The 12883-nt window shown below is 56.9% G+C and overlaps 2 protein-coding genes across 19 annotated transcripts in view; one reads left to right on the top strand and one right to left on the bottom strand.

The window, feature by feature from the left end:
- The window catches only part of ENTREP2 (endosomal transmembrane epsin interactor 2), a 396616-nt gene extending 386594 nt beyond the window's left edge, over positions 1-10022 (top strand). For all 11 annotated transcript variants that reach the window (XM_082386093.1, XM_082386091.1, XM_082386089.1 and 8 more), the window contains 3 exons: positions 3705-3923; positions 5599-5673; positions 6744-10022. In XM_082386093.1, the coding sequence (XP_082242219.1) occupies positions 3705-3923; positions 5599-5673; positions 6744-7066 (617 nt within the window). In that variant the 3' untranslated portion in view covers positions 7067-10022. The remainder of the gene's footprint in view (positions 1-3704; positions 3924-5598; positions 5674-6743) is intronic.
- Positions 10023-10947: 925 nt separating this feature from the next.
- Positions 10948-12883, bottom strand: part of APBA2 (amyloid beta precursor protein binding family A member 2) — a 232770-nt gene continuing 230834 nt past the window's right edge. For all 8 annotated transcript variants that reach the window (XM_082386045.1, XM_082386050.1, XM_082386051.1 and 5 more), the window contains one exon: positions 10948-12079. In XM_082386045.1, coding sequence (XP_082242171.1) covers positions 12008-12079 — 72 coding nt within the window. In that variant the 3' untranslated portion in view covers positions 10948-12007. The remainder of the gene's footprint in view (positions 12080-12883) is intronic.

Below are 12883 nucleotides of genomic sequence, written 5' to 3'. Positions count from 1 at the left end.
CTCTGGAGCAGCTGTTGATGGCACTGGGTTTACACCTTTGGTTTCTGCATGTTCATCATCAGTACATGGGACTGACTCTGAATCAATCGGAGGGGATTCACTCATGTATTCCCCTTGAATCCTGCAGCCTTGCTGAGTGCACTTATTAGCTCTAGAATTTTTTTTGTTTTTTTGGAGATTCTGTTATTGTTTTTTTAACCAATATTGTTTTGCTATTTGTTAAAATAACAAAATAGTGATGAGGACATGGGTGCCCTAACTGGCGGCTTGTAAGTCAGCCCACTGCTTTGGCAAAGCATTTGGGATGCAGAGCCATGAAAATATTTATGCCATTAGATGTGCTCATACTTCTAGAATCACCCCCGGGGAGTAATGCAGAAAAAGGAAAACTAAGCATGCAGATAAGTTGTTGCCTTTTCCATAACAGTAAAAACTGAGGGGGACAATGAAGTCCATTAATAAGAGTTCAGGAAAATGTGTTACACAAGCTGAATATATCACTACACGTTATTAGGAAAAATGTTTTTGATCCATTAGGTGAAACCCTGGAGGTCCACCATGATTATGACTTCTTTAAAAATGTAGGCGCACGACACAACCCCGGAGGGTAGGGTGTGCAGAAATGAAAGTGACCAGCCTTGGGCCATGAGCTTTTCCTGTAATGCTGTCCTAATTTTATAAGCTTTCTATTAATTACATATATTCAGAGCTAGATCACATTTGTCACTCATGACTCTTTGCATTTTCTTGAGGAACTCAACTGCTGGATTTTCACTGACATTAAGAAACTTGGGGGACTTCCCTGGTGGCACGGTGGTTAAGAATCTGCCTGCCAATGCAGGGGACATGGGTTCGAGCCCTGGTCCGGGAAGATCCCACATGCCACGGAGCAACTAAGCCCGTGCGCCACAACTACTGAGCCTGTGCTCTAGAGCCCACGAGCCACAACAACTGAGCCCACGCACCACAACTACTGAAGCCCATGCACCTAGAGCCGGTGCTCTGCAACAAGAGAAGCCACCAATGAGAATCCCACGCACCGCAGTGAAGAGTAGCCCCCACTCGCCGTAACTAGAGAAAGCCCACACACAGCAGTGAAGACCCAATGCAGCCAAAAAAAAATAAATTAAATTAAAAAAAAAAAAGAAACTTGGGATCAAGGGTGTGTGCATATGTCCAGTATCATCAAATTATATACAGTAAATAGGCACAGGTGTTTTGCATATCAATTATACCTCAGTAAAGCTGTAAAAGAGAGAGAGAGGGAATTGGGATCAAAAAGAATCTGAAGGAATGAATATTATTCAAAAGACTTTTAATATACTTGCTGGGTAATTTTTGAAAAGATTTTGAGAGTGTTAATAATGACAATGTCTAGGTTTGAAGTTTTCTAAGGAGACAGGAAAGTATTTTTTCTTTTCTACATTTATACATTTGGTCTTGAGCACTTGCCCAATTACTTCCTTGGGATAAATTCCAGTGAGGGAAATTGCTGAGTCCAGGGGAATGTGTATTTTAGACTTGGATGTATTGACTGCACTGTGTCCTGGAAGGGTTTTATTACGAATTTCTGTTCCCACCAAGAGTGTTTGTGACACCCTAAGACATTGTCACTCCTGGGGACCTTTACCATTCTTGTAGGTGAACTTGACACACACATAGGATTGAGTTTCTGCACCTTTTTACATGTTTATCATCAACTTCTAGGTCTGTTTTGGGTCCATTTATTTCTGTTGCAGTGGGGTTTTTTTGTTTTTTGTTTTGTTTTTTTGGTTTATAAGAAAAATATTTGTTAAATAGAGAAGAGAGAAAATGTGTAAGAGTGACTCTTTTTCTATTTATGGCAGGTTTGCTTCCCCAGTTCAGGCTTTGCTTCTCGAAGCCTGTTAATGAGGCCTTTGCCGTACACAAGTTTACCATGCTTTTGTTGTTGTTGTCAAATTTGTCAAGCTTTTCCTTTATGGTTTCTATCATGTTTACAAAGTCTTTCTCCCCCTCAAGGCAGTAGATTTATTCTCCCATATTTTCTTCTACTCTTAGGGTATCATTTTTTTAAATTTTATTTATTTATTTATTTATTGGCTGTGTTGGGTCTTCGTTTCTGTGCGAGGGCTTTCTCTAGTTGGGGCAAGCGGGGGCCACTCTTCATCGCGGTGCGCGGGCCTCTCACTATCGCGGCCTCTCTTGTTGTAGAGCACAGGTTCTAGAGCGCAGGCTCAGTAGCTGTGGCTCACGGGCTTAGTTGCTCCGTGGCATGTGGGATCTTCCCAGACCAGGGCTCGAACCCATGTCCCCCTGCATTGGCAGGCAGACTCTCAACCACTGCACCACCAGGGAAGCCCTCTTAGGGTATCTTAAAGAAGAAAAGGATTAATGGTCCTGAAGAATTTTTTTTTTGTTTTTTTGCATGTGATATGTGAGGTCTGGCTCATCTTTGTTGTTCCAGGTGGACTCATGGGACTGATGGTCTCAAAGCATCTCTCAGGAGGGCAGCGGCAGACAGTGGGGGATGGGGGGGGCGCCGAACACGTGTGCTCCGGAATGGGTCCGCTTTCCGCCAGCTCCCACTCGGTGGCCTGCCACCTTCTTCCCCGCCCTCTCTCAGCAGAGTTTCCTCGGCTGTGGGCTGGGGGTGACTGGGTGGACCCTGGGCATGGGACATGTGCACAGATGTGGGGCTCGCAGGGCCCCTGGGAGCAGAGAAGTTCCCCCCAGGACCCACAGGAAGGGGAGGAAGGAACAGATCTCAAAGCCTCCCCCACTGTAAGAGTTCAGGCTGCTGTGGTTCTTACCATATGTTCCCCAGGCGGGCCACTCGCCTTGAACATCTACTTCAGTGGGGGGAGGGGGGCAGTGAGGAGCCTTAGGGAGGGGGGCCCTGAGGTGGTCTGGTGATGGGAGAGAAGAGGGTAGAGGGCAGCGCTCCTCAAGCCCTGATGTGCATACAGGTCCTCTGGAGACCCTGTTTAGACAGATTCTGGTCCAGCCTCCACCCCAGGGGCCACCTGTGGAGAAGCAGGGGGTAAAGCCCAGCATAAGCAGCATGACATGACCAGTCCAGAGCAGCGGTTCTCACACTCGGGGCATCAGAATCCCCTGGGGCTTGTTCAAACCCTGATGGCCGGGCCCACCCTCGGAGCTGGGCAGGGCTGGACTGAGGATGTGCATTTTGGCACAGTTGCAGGGAGGTTTGTTCTCAGAGGGCTGGGCTATCCCACCTGCCTGACGAGGGGCTGCACTCTGGGCCCAAGCTGCACCCCCTGCGTGGGGTGGGCACCGAGGCCTGGCTGGGGTGCCCTGGGGCCCCTGAGAGCCCCGACCTCTCTCTGCATGGGCCATGCCCATTGAGCACGTGACCCCCACCTTCCTGTACTTCAGACCCCCCAGGGGATGCCCTGGATGGGAGATGCGGCTGGTTTCTGACTTGGAGTCTCTCGTGGAGACCCATACCCCTTCTGGAATGATTCTTGGGGGATCGTCTGGTTCCCCCATCCTTTCTACACAGGGCACTATCAGCCTGGGCAGGATTTCCACGCCCGCAAGATGACAGGGTTTGTCCAGGTTTGGAGTTTGGAGGGTGGGCTGCCCCCACCCCCTGGGAGGACCCTGGGTGGCGGACGGACGCGTGGGTGGCGCTGTCCCTCGTGGGGGCGGCTTGGTAGTTGCCCAGCACCAGTGCTAACGCCGTGTCCTTTGCCTTGCAGCGCCGGCCGACAGCTCCAGCCTGCTGGCCCCCGAGGGCACTGCCACGCCGGGCCTGAGCCGCCCATCCTCCGACGGCCCCACGGGCGCCCCGCTGCCTGCCCCACACCCGCGCCGCACATCCCCTGAGGGCGCCCCCAAGGGCACGCGGGCGCGGCCAGGTCCCAGGCGCATGGCCCGCTCCGCCAGCGACCCCACCTCGTGCGCATCCAGGGCGGCAGGTACAGCTGGCCCAGCTCCCTGTGTCCCCAGGGCGTGCCTGGCTCTGCCCAGACACTGCAAGCCTCAGTGCCCCCCGGGAGTGGAGTCCAGCCCTGGGCCCTGCCTCAGGGCCACGCGGGGAATGTGGTCTCGATGTCCAGAGCCTATAAGGGGGGCGGACAGTCTGGGGCCCCTGCTGTGCTCCCACCAGGCTTGCTGCTCTGGCCAGGAAGGCGGGAGGGAGGAGGAAAGGTTTGGGGTGATGACAGCCTTCCAGGAGGGTCCGCCAGCCCCGACGTTAGCCTGTGGGCTGCACACCAGCTCTGGGGCACGAGAAGGTCCTAGGGTCGGGTAGGGCCCACAGTCTGTATCTGTCTGTCAGCCGGGGTGGCTCTGCCCCCAGGACCAGCCTGGGTAACACACTTGTGGGACGTGCCGGTGTCTGCTGAGCGGTCTGGTGGGACCCAGCGCCACGCGAGGTGTGGCTGCATCTCAGTGACAGCGCTGCGGACGTGGGTGTCCGCCAGCCGATGCCGCCCGGGGCAGACACGGGTGTGTTCTCGACAGGACTTCGCGGGCGCCCTGGGCCGCGGCTCAGCGTGTGGCCCAGAGCTGCGTCAGAGTCGCCCACATGAAGTCAGCATGGCCCATGCCCTCCCAGGCCGGGGGACCTGGCACCAGAGTCCTGCGCCCGGCAGCCCAGGAATCTGCACTTCAACCAGCCCCCCAAGGGGTCTTGTACGTCCTGAAGTAGGAGGACCCCCATCTCCTCCCGGGTTGCTATTTTTGAGCGGGAGGATGGCGGGGTCTGTGCCAGTAAAGGCTGGTGAGCCCTTGGCCACAATGCCATCACTGTGGGGACTTGTCCATATAGCACAAGTGAAGGAACCTGGAGGAGGCCAGTGTTGCCTGGACTGGTCGGTGGTCTTGTCCAGCTGGACCCCAAGTAGACTAGATCCCGTCCCGCCCCAGAACCGCATCCCTGTGGAGCCGGCAACACTCACAGGCAGCTGCCCGGAGGTGCCCTGCTGGGAATGCTGGGCTTTGCTTCTGCAGCTCTTCGGTCAGCATCCCTCTCCCTGCCCTGCTGCACCCACCTGCCAACTCACTCCGAGACGCCTCTGCCAGAACCTTCTCCTGGAGATGCCCCTCGGCTGGTGTACTCCTGATTCAGTTGTCTCTCGCCCTGTTAGGGCCAACACTCCCGGAACGGGGCTCCCTGATGACTGCACCCCCCCCGCACCCAGTGAAGTTCATGCTCCGCAAACCCTGACAGGTTAGGGATGGACCTGCAGAGCAGCGGTGGCTTGATTACAAGTCGTCACCCCTGCATCCGCCTCACCGCCCTGTCGCCTCAGCCTCCTCTCGGCTGCGTGACAGTTACTGTTGTGCACGTGCCTCCCGGGGGCCCGGACCCCCAGATGCAGATGGGGATTGGGATGAGGGACACTGGGTTTGTCGGTGGCACCGGCCTGCTACCCTGTGCCCAGGCCACGCTGAGGAAGTGACGGGCCCTGGGGACGCCACCTGCCCCGGGTGGGAGCCACCTGGGCGCCGGCTGGCTTAAATTCAGGAGTTTTCCTCTGCTGCTCTTGCATCTGAAATCCATTTCTTATCCTCAGGAGGGCTGCTACGGTGTTATCGGGAATTCCTTTTCCCCGGCTGTGTGTTAACTGAATTCTCTTTCTGGTTAAGGCAATGTCTCTTCACACCCCCCATCCTGCAGCCAAGATCTTGAAGCCGGACTGTCCCGGGCTGCACGGGGAACCGGTGAGACGCTCTTTTTCTGAAACCCTTTGATAACCACAGTGTGGGGGGCAGGGGTGACCAGAGGTCCTTGGCTGCCTTGTGTCTAAACACAGCCCCCTCCCAGGGTCACCCAGGTACACGATGTCCCAAATCTCTGGGCTTTGGAAGATGGGCCTGCCCTCCGTCCCCTGCTCTCTTGGCAGATGTATTAGAGGCTACAGCTGATTTAACACCACACAGCTGCTTGTGTCACTGTATTTATGAGATTCTCTTTGGAGGGGAGACGGGCCCCCGTGTGAATCTTACACAGTTTCACATGCTTAATTGCCAGGTGTGCTCGCTGCCACCAGAAATACCCCAGACCACCCAGAACGTGTTTCCTTGTGTGACTTGAAATGTAGATTGAGCAAACCAGGTCTTAATCTGGTCCTTGGCGAGTTGGTCACAGCTGACCGCCCGGAGCTGCTTTCTCTGGAGGGTCATCTGGAGCGGCCGAGGCCCGCTGGGAGCTGGTGCCATTTCCCTGCCCTTGGCCTGGGGAGCATTGGGCACAAGGCCCTGGGCTTCGGGCGACTCTGCTGCCTCGTGAGAGGTGGCTGTTGTCTCTGCCCTTGACGTGGGGAGGGGGCTCTCATTGCCCCTCTGCCACCCCCAGCTCTGCTCGTAAGGCAGACGTGTCTCCAAATGCCACCCAACCCACAAGGGCGAAGGTCACTGAGCTGGGGAAGGCTGAGAAGGGGCAGCCCCCCTGCGAGCTCGGGAATTCCAGCAGAGAGGCACACAGAATGGAGACCCCTGCCCCGCCCTGCCCTTCTCTCACTGGCCGGCTTCGAATCTCGCCCTCCCATCTCCAGCCCTCGGCTCCAGGAGGCTGCGGCCCCTCTAGGTTACTGCAGGCTGAACTCAGGGCTGCGAGGGGCCAGGCCATGCCAGGGGACATGCGAAGCGAGGGCCAGGTGGGGAACACAGAAATCCCAGCGGAAAGCTTGTCCCAAGCATCGCTGTGTTTGCTTTTCAGAGAAGTTAGTGGACGGCTGCCTTCTGTTTTGTGTCGGGTGTTTTCAGATTGTGCATTTTCCCTTGGTTTTCAGCTTCCTTGTCTCACTCTGTCATGGTTGCCTGTGCCTGTCGGCCCCAGCTTTCACCCCCCAGGGAACCAGATGCCTGGAAAACGGACCAGCGGTTAAAGCCAGAGGCCTTACAGACAGTCTCCAAAGAGCGGCTGCACTCCTTAGTGGACAGCAAGGCCTACGCGGATGCCAGGGTTTTGGTGGCTAAGTTCTTGGAACACTCGAGCTGCTCCCTTCCCGTGGAGGTGAGGCACGTGGTGGGCTCCGCCCGCTCGGCCATCCCCTCCGAGGAGTGCCACGTGGAGGAGGCCGTCCTCAGCGCCCGTGTCCTGGACCCGCTGTGAAGGCGCCTCCGTCTGGATGTGGACATGGACAGACCTGGTGCCAGAGTCCCTGCCGGGGACGCCGGGCCTGTGGGGAGAGGCTGCTGCCCGGGGGGCTCAAGCGGCGGAGGCCGTTCCCTCCTCCAGGGAGACCCCATCGGCTGTTTTCTGGGGGCTGACACTTCCTGCCCGTCCCAGTGATACAGTGGATGGCTCTCTCGTGTCCATCGTGAATTCTTCCCTGTTGTCAGGCAGGTGGCACCTTGAACTAGCCACGTGACAGCGATCCAGTGGCAGGGGACACGCGTGCAGCTAAAGAAACTGAAGCATCTTCACAATCGGCGCCATGGAAGAGCAGGATTCTCCCGCACCCTAGTCCCCACCCCCCGATTTAGTTTAGTGTTTAAAGGGGTAGAGGAGTCATCAGGCAACGAGCCCATTTCCCCTTGCGGTTTGAATCAATGATCAACCCTTTCTCAGAGGCTGATTTTAAAGAAAATAAGTCATTCTAGCCCAGATGGCAGCCGGGGTCCAGCCTTATGCCCGCAGGGCGACAGGGCCACCCTGTGAACAAACATACAATGAGGGACTCCCCAGGGGGGCCCGGCCACCCTGTGGCAAGGGGCTTTGAGGAACGTCCCCCCCCCATCCCCACACCTTCTCTCCCGGGGAAACCCCTCCCTGCCTCTCCCCACCCCAGGGCATTTTCCCAGCTTCCTCTCTGGCAATCTCTTTAACCGGCCCAGCACGGAGCACTTTGAGTGGTTATTTGCCCCGAAACAATAAGCCCCCATGGCGAGCCCCCGGGGTTCTCCCACGTCTGCCGTCGCCAGACTGGCCTCAAGGGGTCTCTGATGACCCAGAGCAGCCCCTTCCCCAGCCGGGCGGCAGCAGCCACATCTGCTTTGGAAGATGCCAGCTGTCGACAGCTTCTTTCCGTGAACCACCGCACCTCGAGCTGGGTGCGCAGAAGCCTTCTCGGCCACAGCAGCTTGGGCGCCCTGGACCTTCTTGGCCCCCCGGGCCGCCCTGTTCTGGCGACCTCAGCAGCAGCTGCTTCCCAGCCAGGGTCCTGGAGCAGCGCTGTCCTCAAGGACTTTCCGCAGCCACGGGGATACCTGTGCCATCCTGGACTGTGGCTGGCGGCTCCTGCGTGGGACAAGGCAGCCGGAGACCACAGTTCTCAACCAAGAGCCCACGGCCCAACACGGAGTGCCGGGGGCGGGCTGGGAGGCTGCCAGGTGTCCAGCAGCCCAGGGCTGTGCCCCGCCCCCCGTATCCAGTGTGCTGGGGTGTGTGGAGGGAGCAGGGACAGGGCTCGTAGGGGTGTTTCCAGCCCAGACACCCCGAGGAGCCCCTCGACACCAAGGTAGGTAGCCCGCGGTGCCAGTCAGCTGCCAACGCTTTGCTTCCCTAATGTTATCATTGGTCACTGCCATCCAGAGGTGAGAGCTGGACCAATATATAAATCAGGCCTTGTGATGATAGCCAGAACTTTTCCGCTTGAGACATCGCAGAGGAGAATTTGTGAGCACTTTATCCAAACTATAAAACGGGAAATCTCTACTCAATTTTTCTCAACTGAGGGCTTTTGAAGTCCCCAAAAGTAAATCTCTCTGCAGGTAAAGTAAATTGATGGTTTTTCCAAGAGGCCTCCCCTAAGCCTCCCAGCAAAGCGTGAACGGCCCCAGCGCCCTGGCCTCTGCATCAAGGCGTCTCTGGGGTGGCAGCCAGAGCTTAGCAAGCTGCAGGGGTCTCACCTGGGTGGGGGGCTCACGTCAGGTTTGGGGGCTCACACGGCAGGGCCCTGGGCCGAGCCTGCAGGTCTCAGACAGACTGCCTCTAGAGTAAGGCCAGCCCTTGCGTCCGCCCCCCACCTCACGGGCTTCAGAATTGTTACTCTGCAGCGGGATGGGTGACCTCCAGGAGGCCTGGCCTGGTGCTCTGTGTCCTTTGCTTCCCCTCCCTGCAGGGGGCCATGTCTCCTGCCTCCGGGCACCTGCCACAGCCTGTGCCTCCACCTGGGTGCAGGTTGGTGCTCTGGCCCAAAGCCCACCGGCCGGCCGTTCTCAAGTGCTCGGCCCTCACACACGTTCTCATGCTCAGTTCTGTGCTTGTTCTCACAGCATCTCTATCTTGCGGGTGAGTACACTGTACCCAGTTCTACAGCGCTGGGCTGGCACCTTCTGAGGGCCACGTCGGCTCCTGCAGGGCCCAGGCTCCCGGCTCCCAGGAAAGGTCCTGGGAAGAGAGAGGTGCCTGGCAACGGGCCAGGGTCTGACTCCGCAGCCTGGGTACCTTCAACCCCACTCTGCTCAGCGGCACCTGGGAACCAGCGGCCCCGGCATTGAGCACCCTGAGCCCCAGGCTGTGTCGGCTCATGGCCAAGGGGAAAAGCAGTGTCCCCCCATCACTGGTGCGCCCTCGTCTGCTCGGCCCTGGTCTCCCCGCTCTCGTTAACACATCAGCAGGCAGGTCCCCATGGGCTGCGCTGGAAGCCGAGGCCCAGGATGCCCCCAGCACAGGGCCCGGGGCCTGCGCTCTCCTGGACCTCCCCCACCAAAAAGAGGGCCAGCACAGGGCCAGTGCCTGTCTGGCACTGCCATTAGACCCCCACCCAGGGACCACAAGGATGCTGGGATGGAGGAGCTCCGGACCCCTACTCTATGGCAAACGGGGGCGCTTATCCTTCACAAGGACTTAAGGGCTCCTTCAGCTGATGACAATGATACAAATTAAATGCGTGTAACAAACCACGTAAAAGAAAGCTTATTTCGAATGGATGTTTTCTCCCCCACAGCTGTATTGATCCACAGATGCTGCTATTAAGGCAGAATTTATAGGAAATTGTTTTCAAGCCTGTTTGTACAACTGGCAGGTTGTATTTATTTAATGTACCTCAAGGTGTTTTCATAATGATCAGTGTTTTAATAAAAACTATTTCTGGCCTCTGTGTCTCTGAGGTCTGATCGGGACAGACAGATGCCGAGAGCCGTGTGTACTGCTGGTGACCAGGTGCCGAGCGAGGGCTCAGGCCGGGCGACCGACCACGGAGCGTGACCCACCCCTGGCACCCGACTGTGTTTCCTAACATGCTTCTGGAGACAGACCCTGGGGGTGTGAGGGGAGCAGGCAGGCACCCGGCCCACAGCTGTCCCTCTGTGGAACATGTCCCCAGCTTCTGGGAGGAATGCAGGCCCCTGGCTTAAAGCTTTTTTTTTTTTTTTTAAATGTGTATCACATGACGGGACACCTGCCCCCGTCATCTGCTAGCCATAGGTTTCCTCTCCGGAGCCCATTCACCTGCCTCGTTCTGGGCGCTGCAGGGCCATACCCCTGGGCCCCCCTGAGCCGAGGCCCCTTCCCTCCAGCTCTCACCCCAGGGTGTGGGCCATCCCTGCCTAGTGGCTCACAGCATGGAACTAAGATCCCGGCCAGAGAAAGGGCCCGGCTTGCCCAATGTCCCTTGATAACATGCTGGAACACTGCCCAGGGCTTCTGACCAGAGCCCATGCTCACCCCACCTCCCCATGCCAGGGGACACCGGGACCAGGACGGTGACCACAGAACACAGTCAGTGATGGGAGCACTGCCAAGTCCTGCAATCAGGCGACACGGTCTGCAGGACGGCCCCAGGGAAGGAGCCAGGCTATAGGTGGGCCGGCTTTCTGCACTATACGCGCACACACCTCTCCCAGAGATGATTCCCATCTGAACCAGGAGAAGCCTGAGCCTCCCACTCTCCCTTATCCATTAGTCGGGAGCTTGTCTCCTGCAGGGATGGTGCCTGGAGCCCTCAGACCTGGTGGGGAGGCCCCCACTTGGAGCCGGGCTGTGAGGGGCGGAGTTAGAGCAAAGCTGGTCAGCCACTTCTCCGTCAACAAACCAGCCACACGGACAGCTTTCCATCATGACCTCAGGTTTATTAGTGGTATTAGCGAGTCTTCCCAAGGTCAGCTGCATGCAACACACAGGTCATCCTCATCCAGTGGTCCTAGAGCTTAGTTACTGCATGGTAAGGCTTCTTAAGTCACAGTGTATTCTTCAAGGCCTGGGCCAAAGAGAGAGACTTCCGGACAAAATGACATCGTGAACGCTGAGCTCTGCGGGGCGGATCTAGACTATGCTGCACTTGACCTACACGCACTGGAACACTGCTCACGGCGACGGCACCCGGACGCGCGGGCCCCCGGGGACAGCAGGCTCCAGGTGTCTGGGGAGGGTCTGGTTTCCGAGGGGGGAGCTCACGTGTGGATGCGTGTGTGTAGACAGAAATTGTAATGAGGCCGCCGGCCTGTGTGGGAAGCTGCCAGGGGCGTCCAGGGGCCAGAGGACAGGCGGACGTGGTCACGGGTCGTCGGAAAATCCTAACGTCTGAAGAGCAGTTTGTTGTCAAATAAAAGTCAAAATGGTGATGTTGTCAAAATAGGCATGGAGTTTTGAGGTTGTGGATATCACCATTTATGTAACTCCGGGATGTCTCCTTTCTCGGGAAATACAACCACGTGTCCCCCAACTTCAGTGACCAGTCCCATCCTGAGAGCTGGCTGTCCACACTCAGCCATCGGGGCAGCCGGGCGCCCTCCCCGCAGGAACCCGAGCCCCAGCCGAGGGCGGGGCACACCGCTGCTGCCCCCTGGAGCGCGCTGTCCTCGAGGGGCTCCCTGCACAGCCGCATCCGGGGGCACCCACGTTCGCCCTCCACGGCTCCACACCACACGGACGTACAGACAAACCCTTGTCCGTCGCAATGAGAAAATTCAGAATGTGGCAAAATACGTGACTGTTCTACAAAGACTGGTTCCTGTGACTCTCCTTGGATAAAGACCCCTTTTTGTCCAAAAAAAAAAAGTGGGTGGTGAGGGCATGCCCTTCAGAGGAGCCAGTGTCCTCGGGTGGGCTGTGGGTTCAGGGGTCGGGTCCTGGGTCCGGCTCCCACTCCTTGGGGTGCAGGCGGGCAGCCTAGATGTACAACGGGGTCTCCTGGCCTGTGAGGAGCCTGAACATGGCGGCAGGCATGGTCTTCATATGGATCTGCCAATGAGAGAGAGGGGCTGACCCAGCCCTCCCTGCCTCCACCTCCCCACCCCCGTCCCCTCCATGCGAGGCCAGCGATGCCCAAGTCCCCTGAGCGTGTCCTGTGTAAAGTACCAGCGTCCAGAGGGGAGGAAGAATGACCTGCATGCTGTCAACAACAAATTGGCACTTGTCATGGGCACTTGCCATCTACCTCTACAAGGATTAAAGCAGGTGCCGCTGCAGCTGCTGACCTTCAACACCCCCTGAAAGGAATTCAGGGTGGAGATCAGGAATGAGGCCCTCTGTGCTCTGGGAAAAACTGGGAGAACAGGTCTTCAGATTGATATTTTCAGGAGCCGATTTTTTGAGCCCAATTCTCGTGTCTCCTCATATCTAGAAAAACACTGAAATCCTTCCTGGTGATGTCTGCTCCTCATGACTAGCAGTAACCTTCATGAGACTAGCAGAACCTTCTGCAAAAAATATGTGCTCCATTGCATGTACTCCCCCTTCACCAAAATCACATGTATACTGACCTTCCCCCCTGCCTCTCTGGAGCAGTTTCCCAGAGCTATATGAAATGCTGTCTCCCGGGCTACAGTCCTCATTTTGCCCCAAATAAAACAACTCACAACTCTCATGTTGTGCATTTTTTTAAGTCGACACCATGGTCATCACCCCTGATGGCGGCTTAGAAAGCATACCCTGACTGCGCAGACTGTGACCTGGGCGCCCCGTCCAGGTCTTTAGAGGGTTTTACACGCGGTCAAGGGCTGGTTTTCCCTTCAGCTCAAGTTGACACCAGGTGCATGAAAAGTT

Source organism: Balaenoptera borealis (genome assembly GCF_965194805.1).
Source record: "Balaenoptera borealis genome assembly, chromosome: 3".
NCBI lineage: Eukaryota > Metazoa > Chordata > Mammalia > Artiodactyla > Balaenopteridae > Balaenoptera > Balaenoptera borealis.
This window is presented reverse-complemented; position numbering and strand designations above follow the sequence as displayed.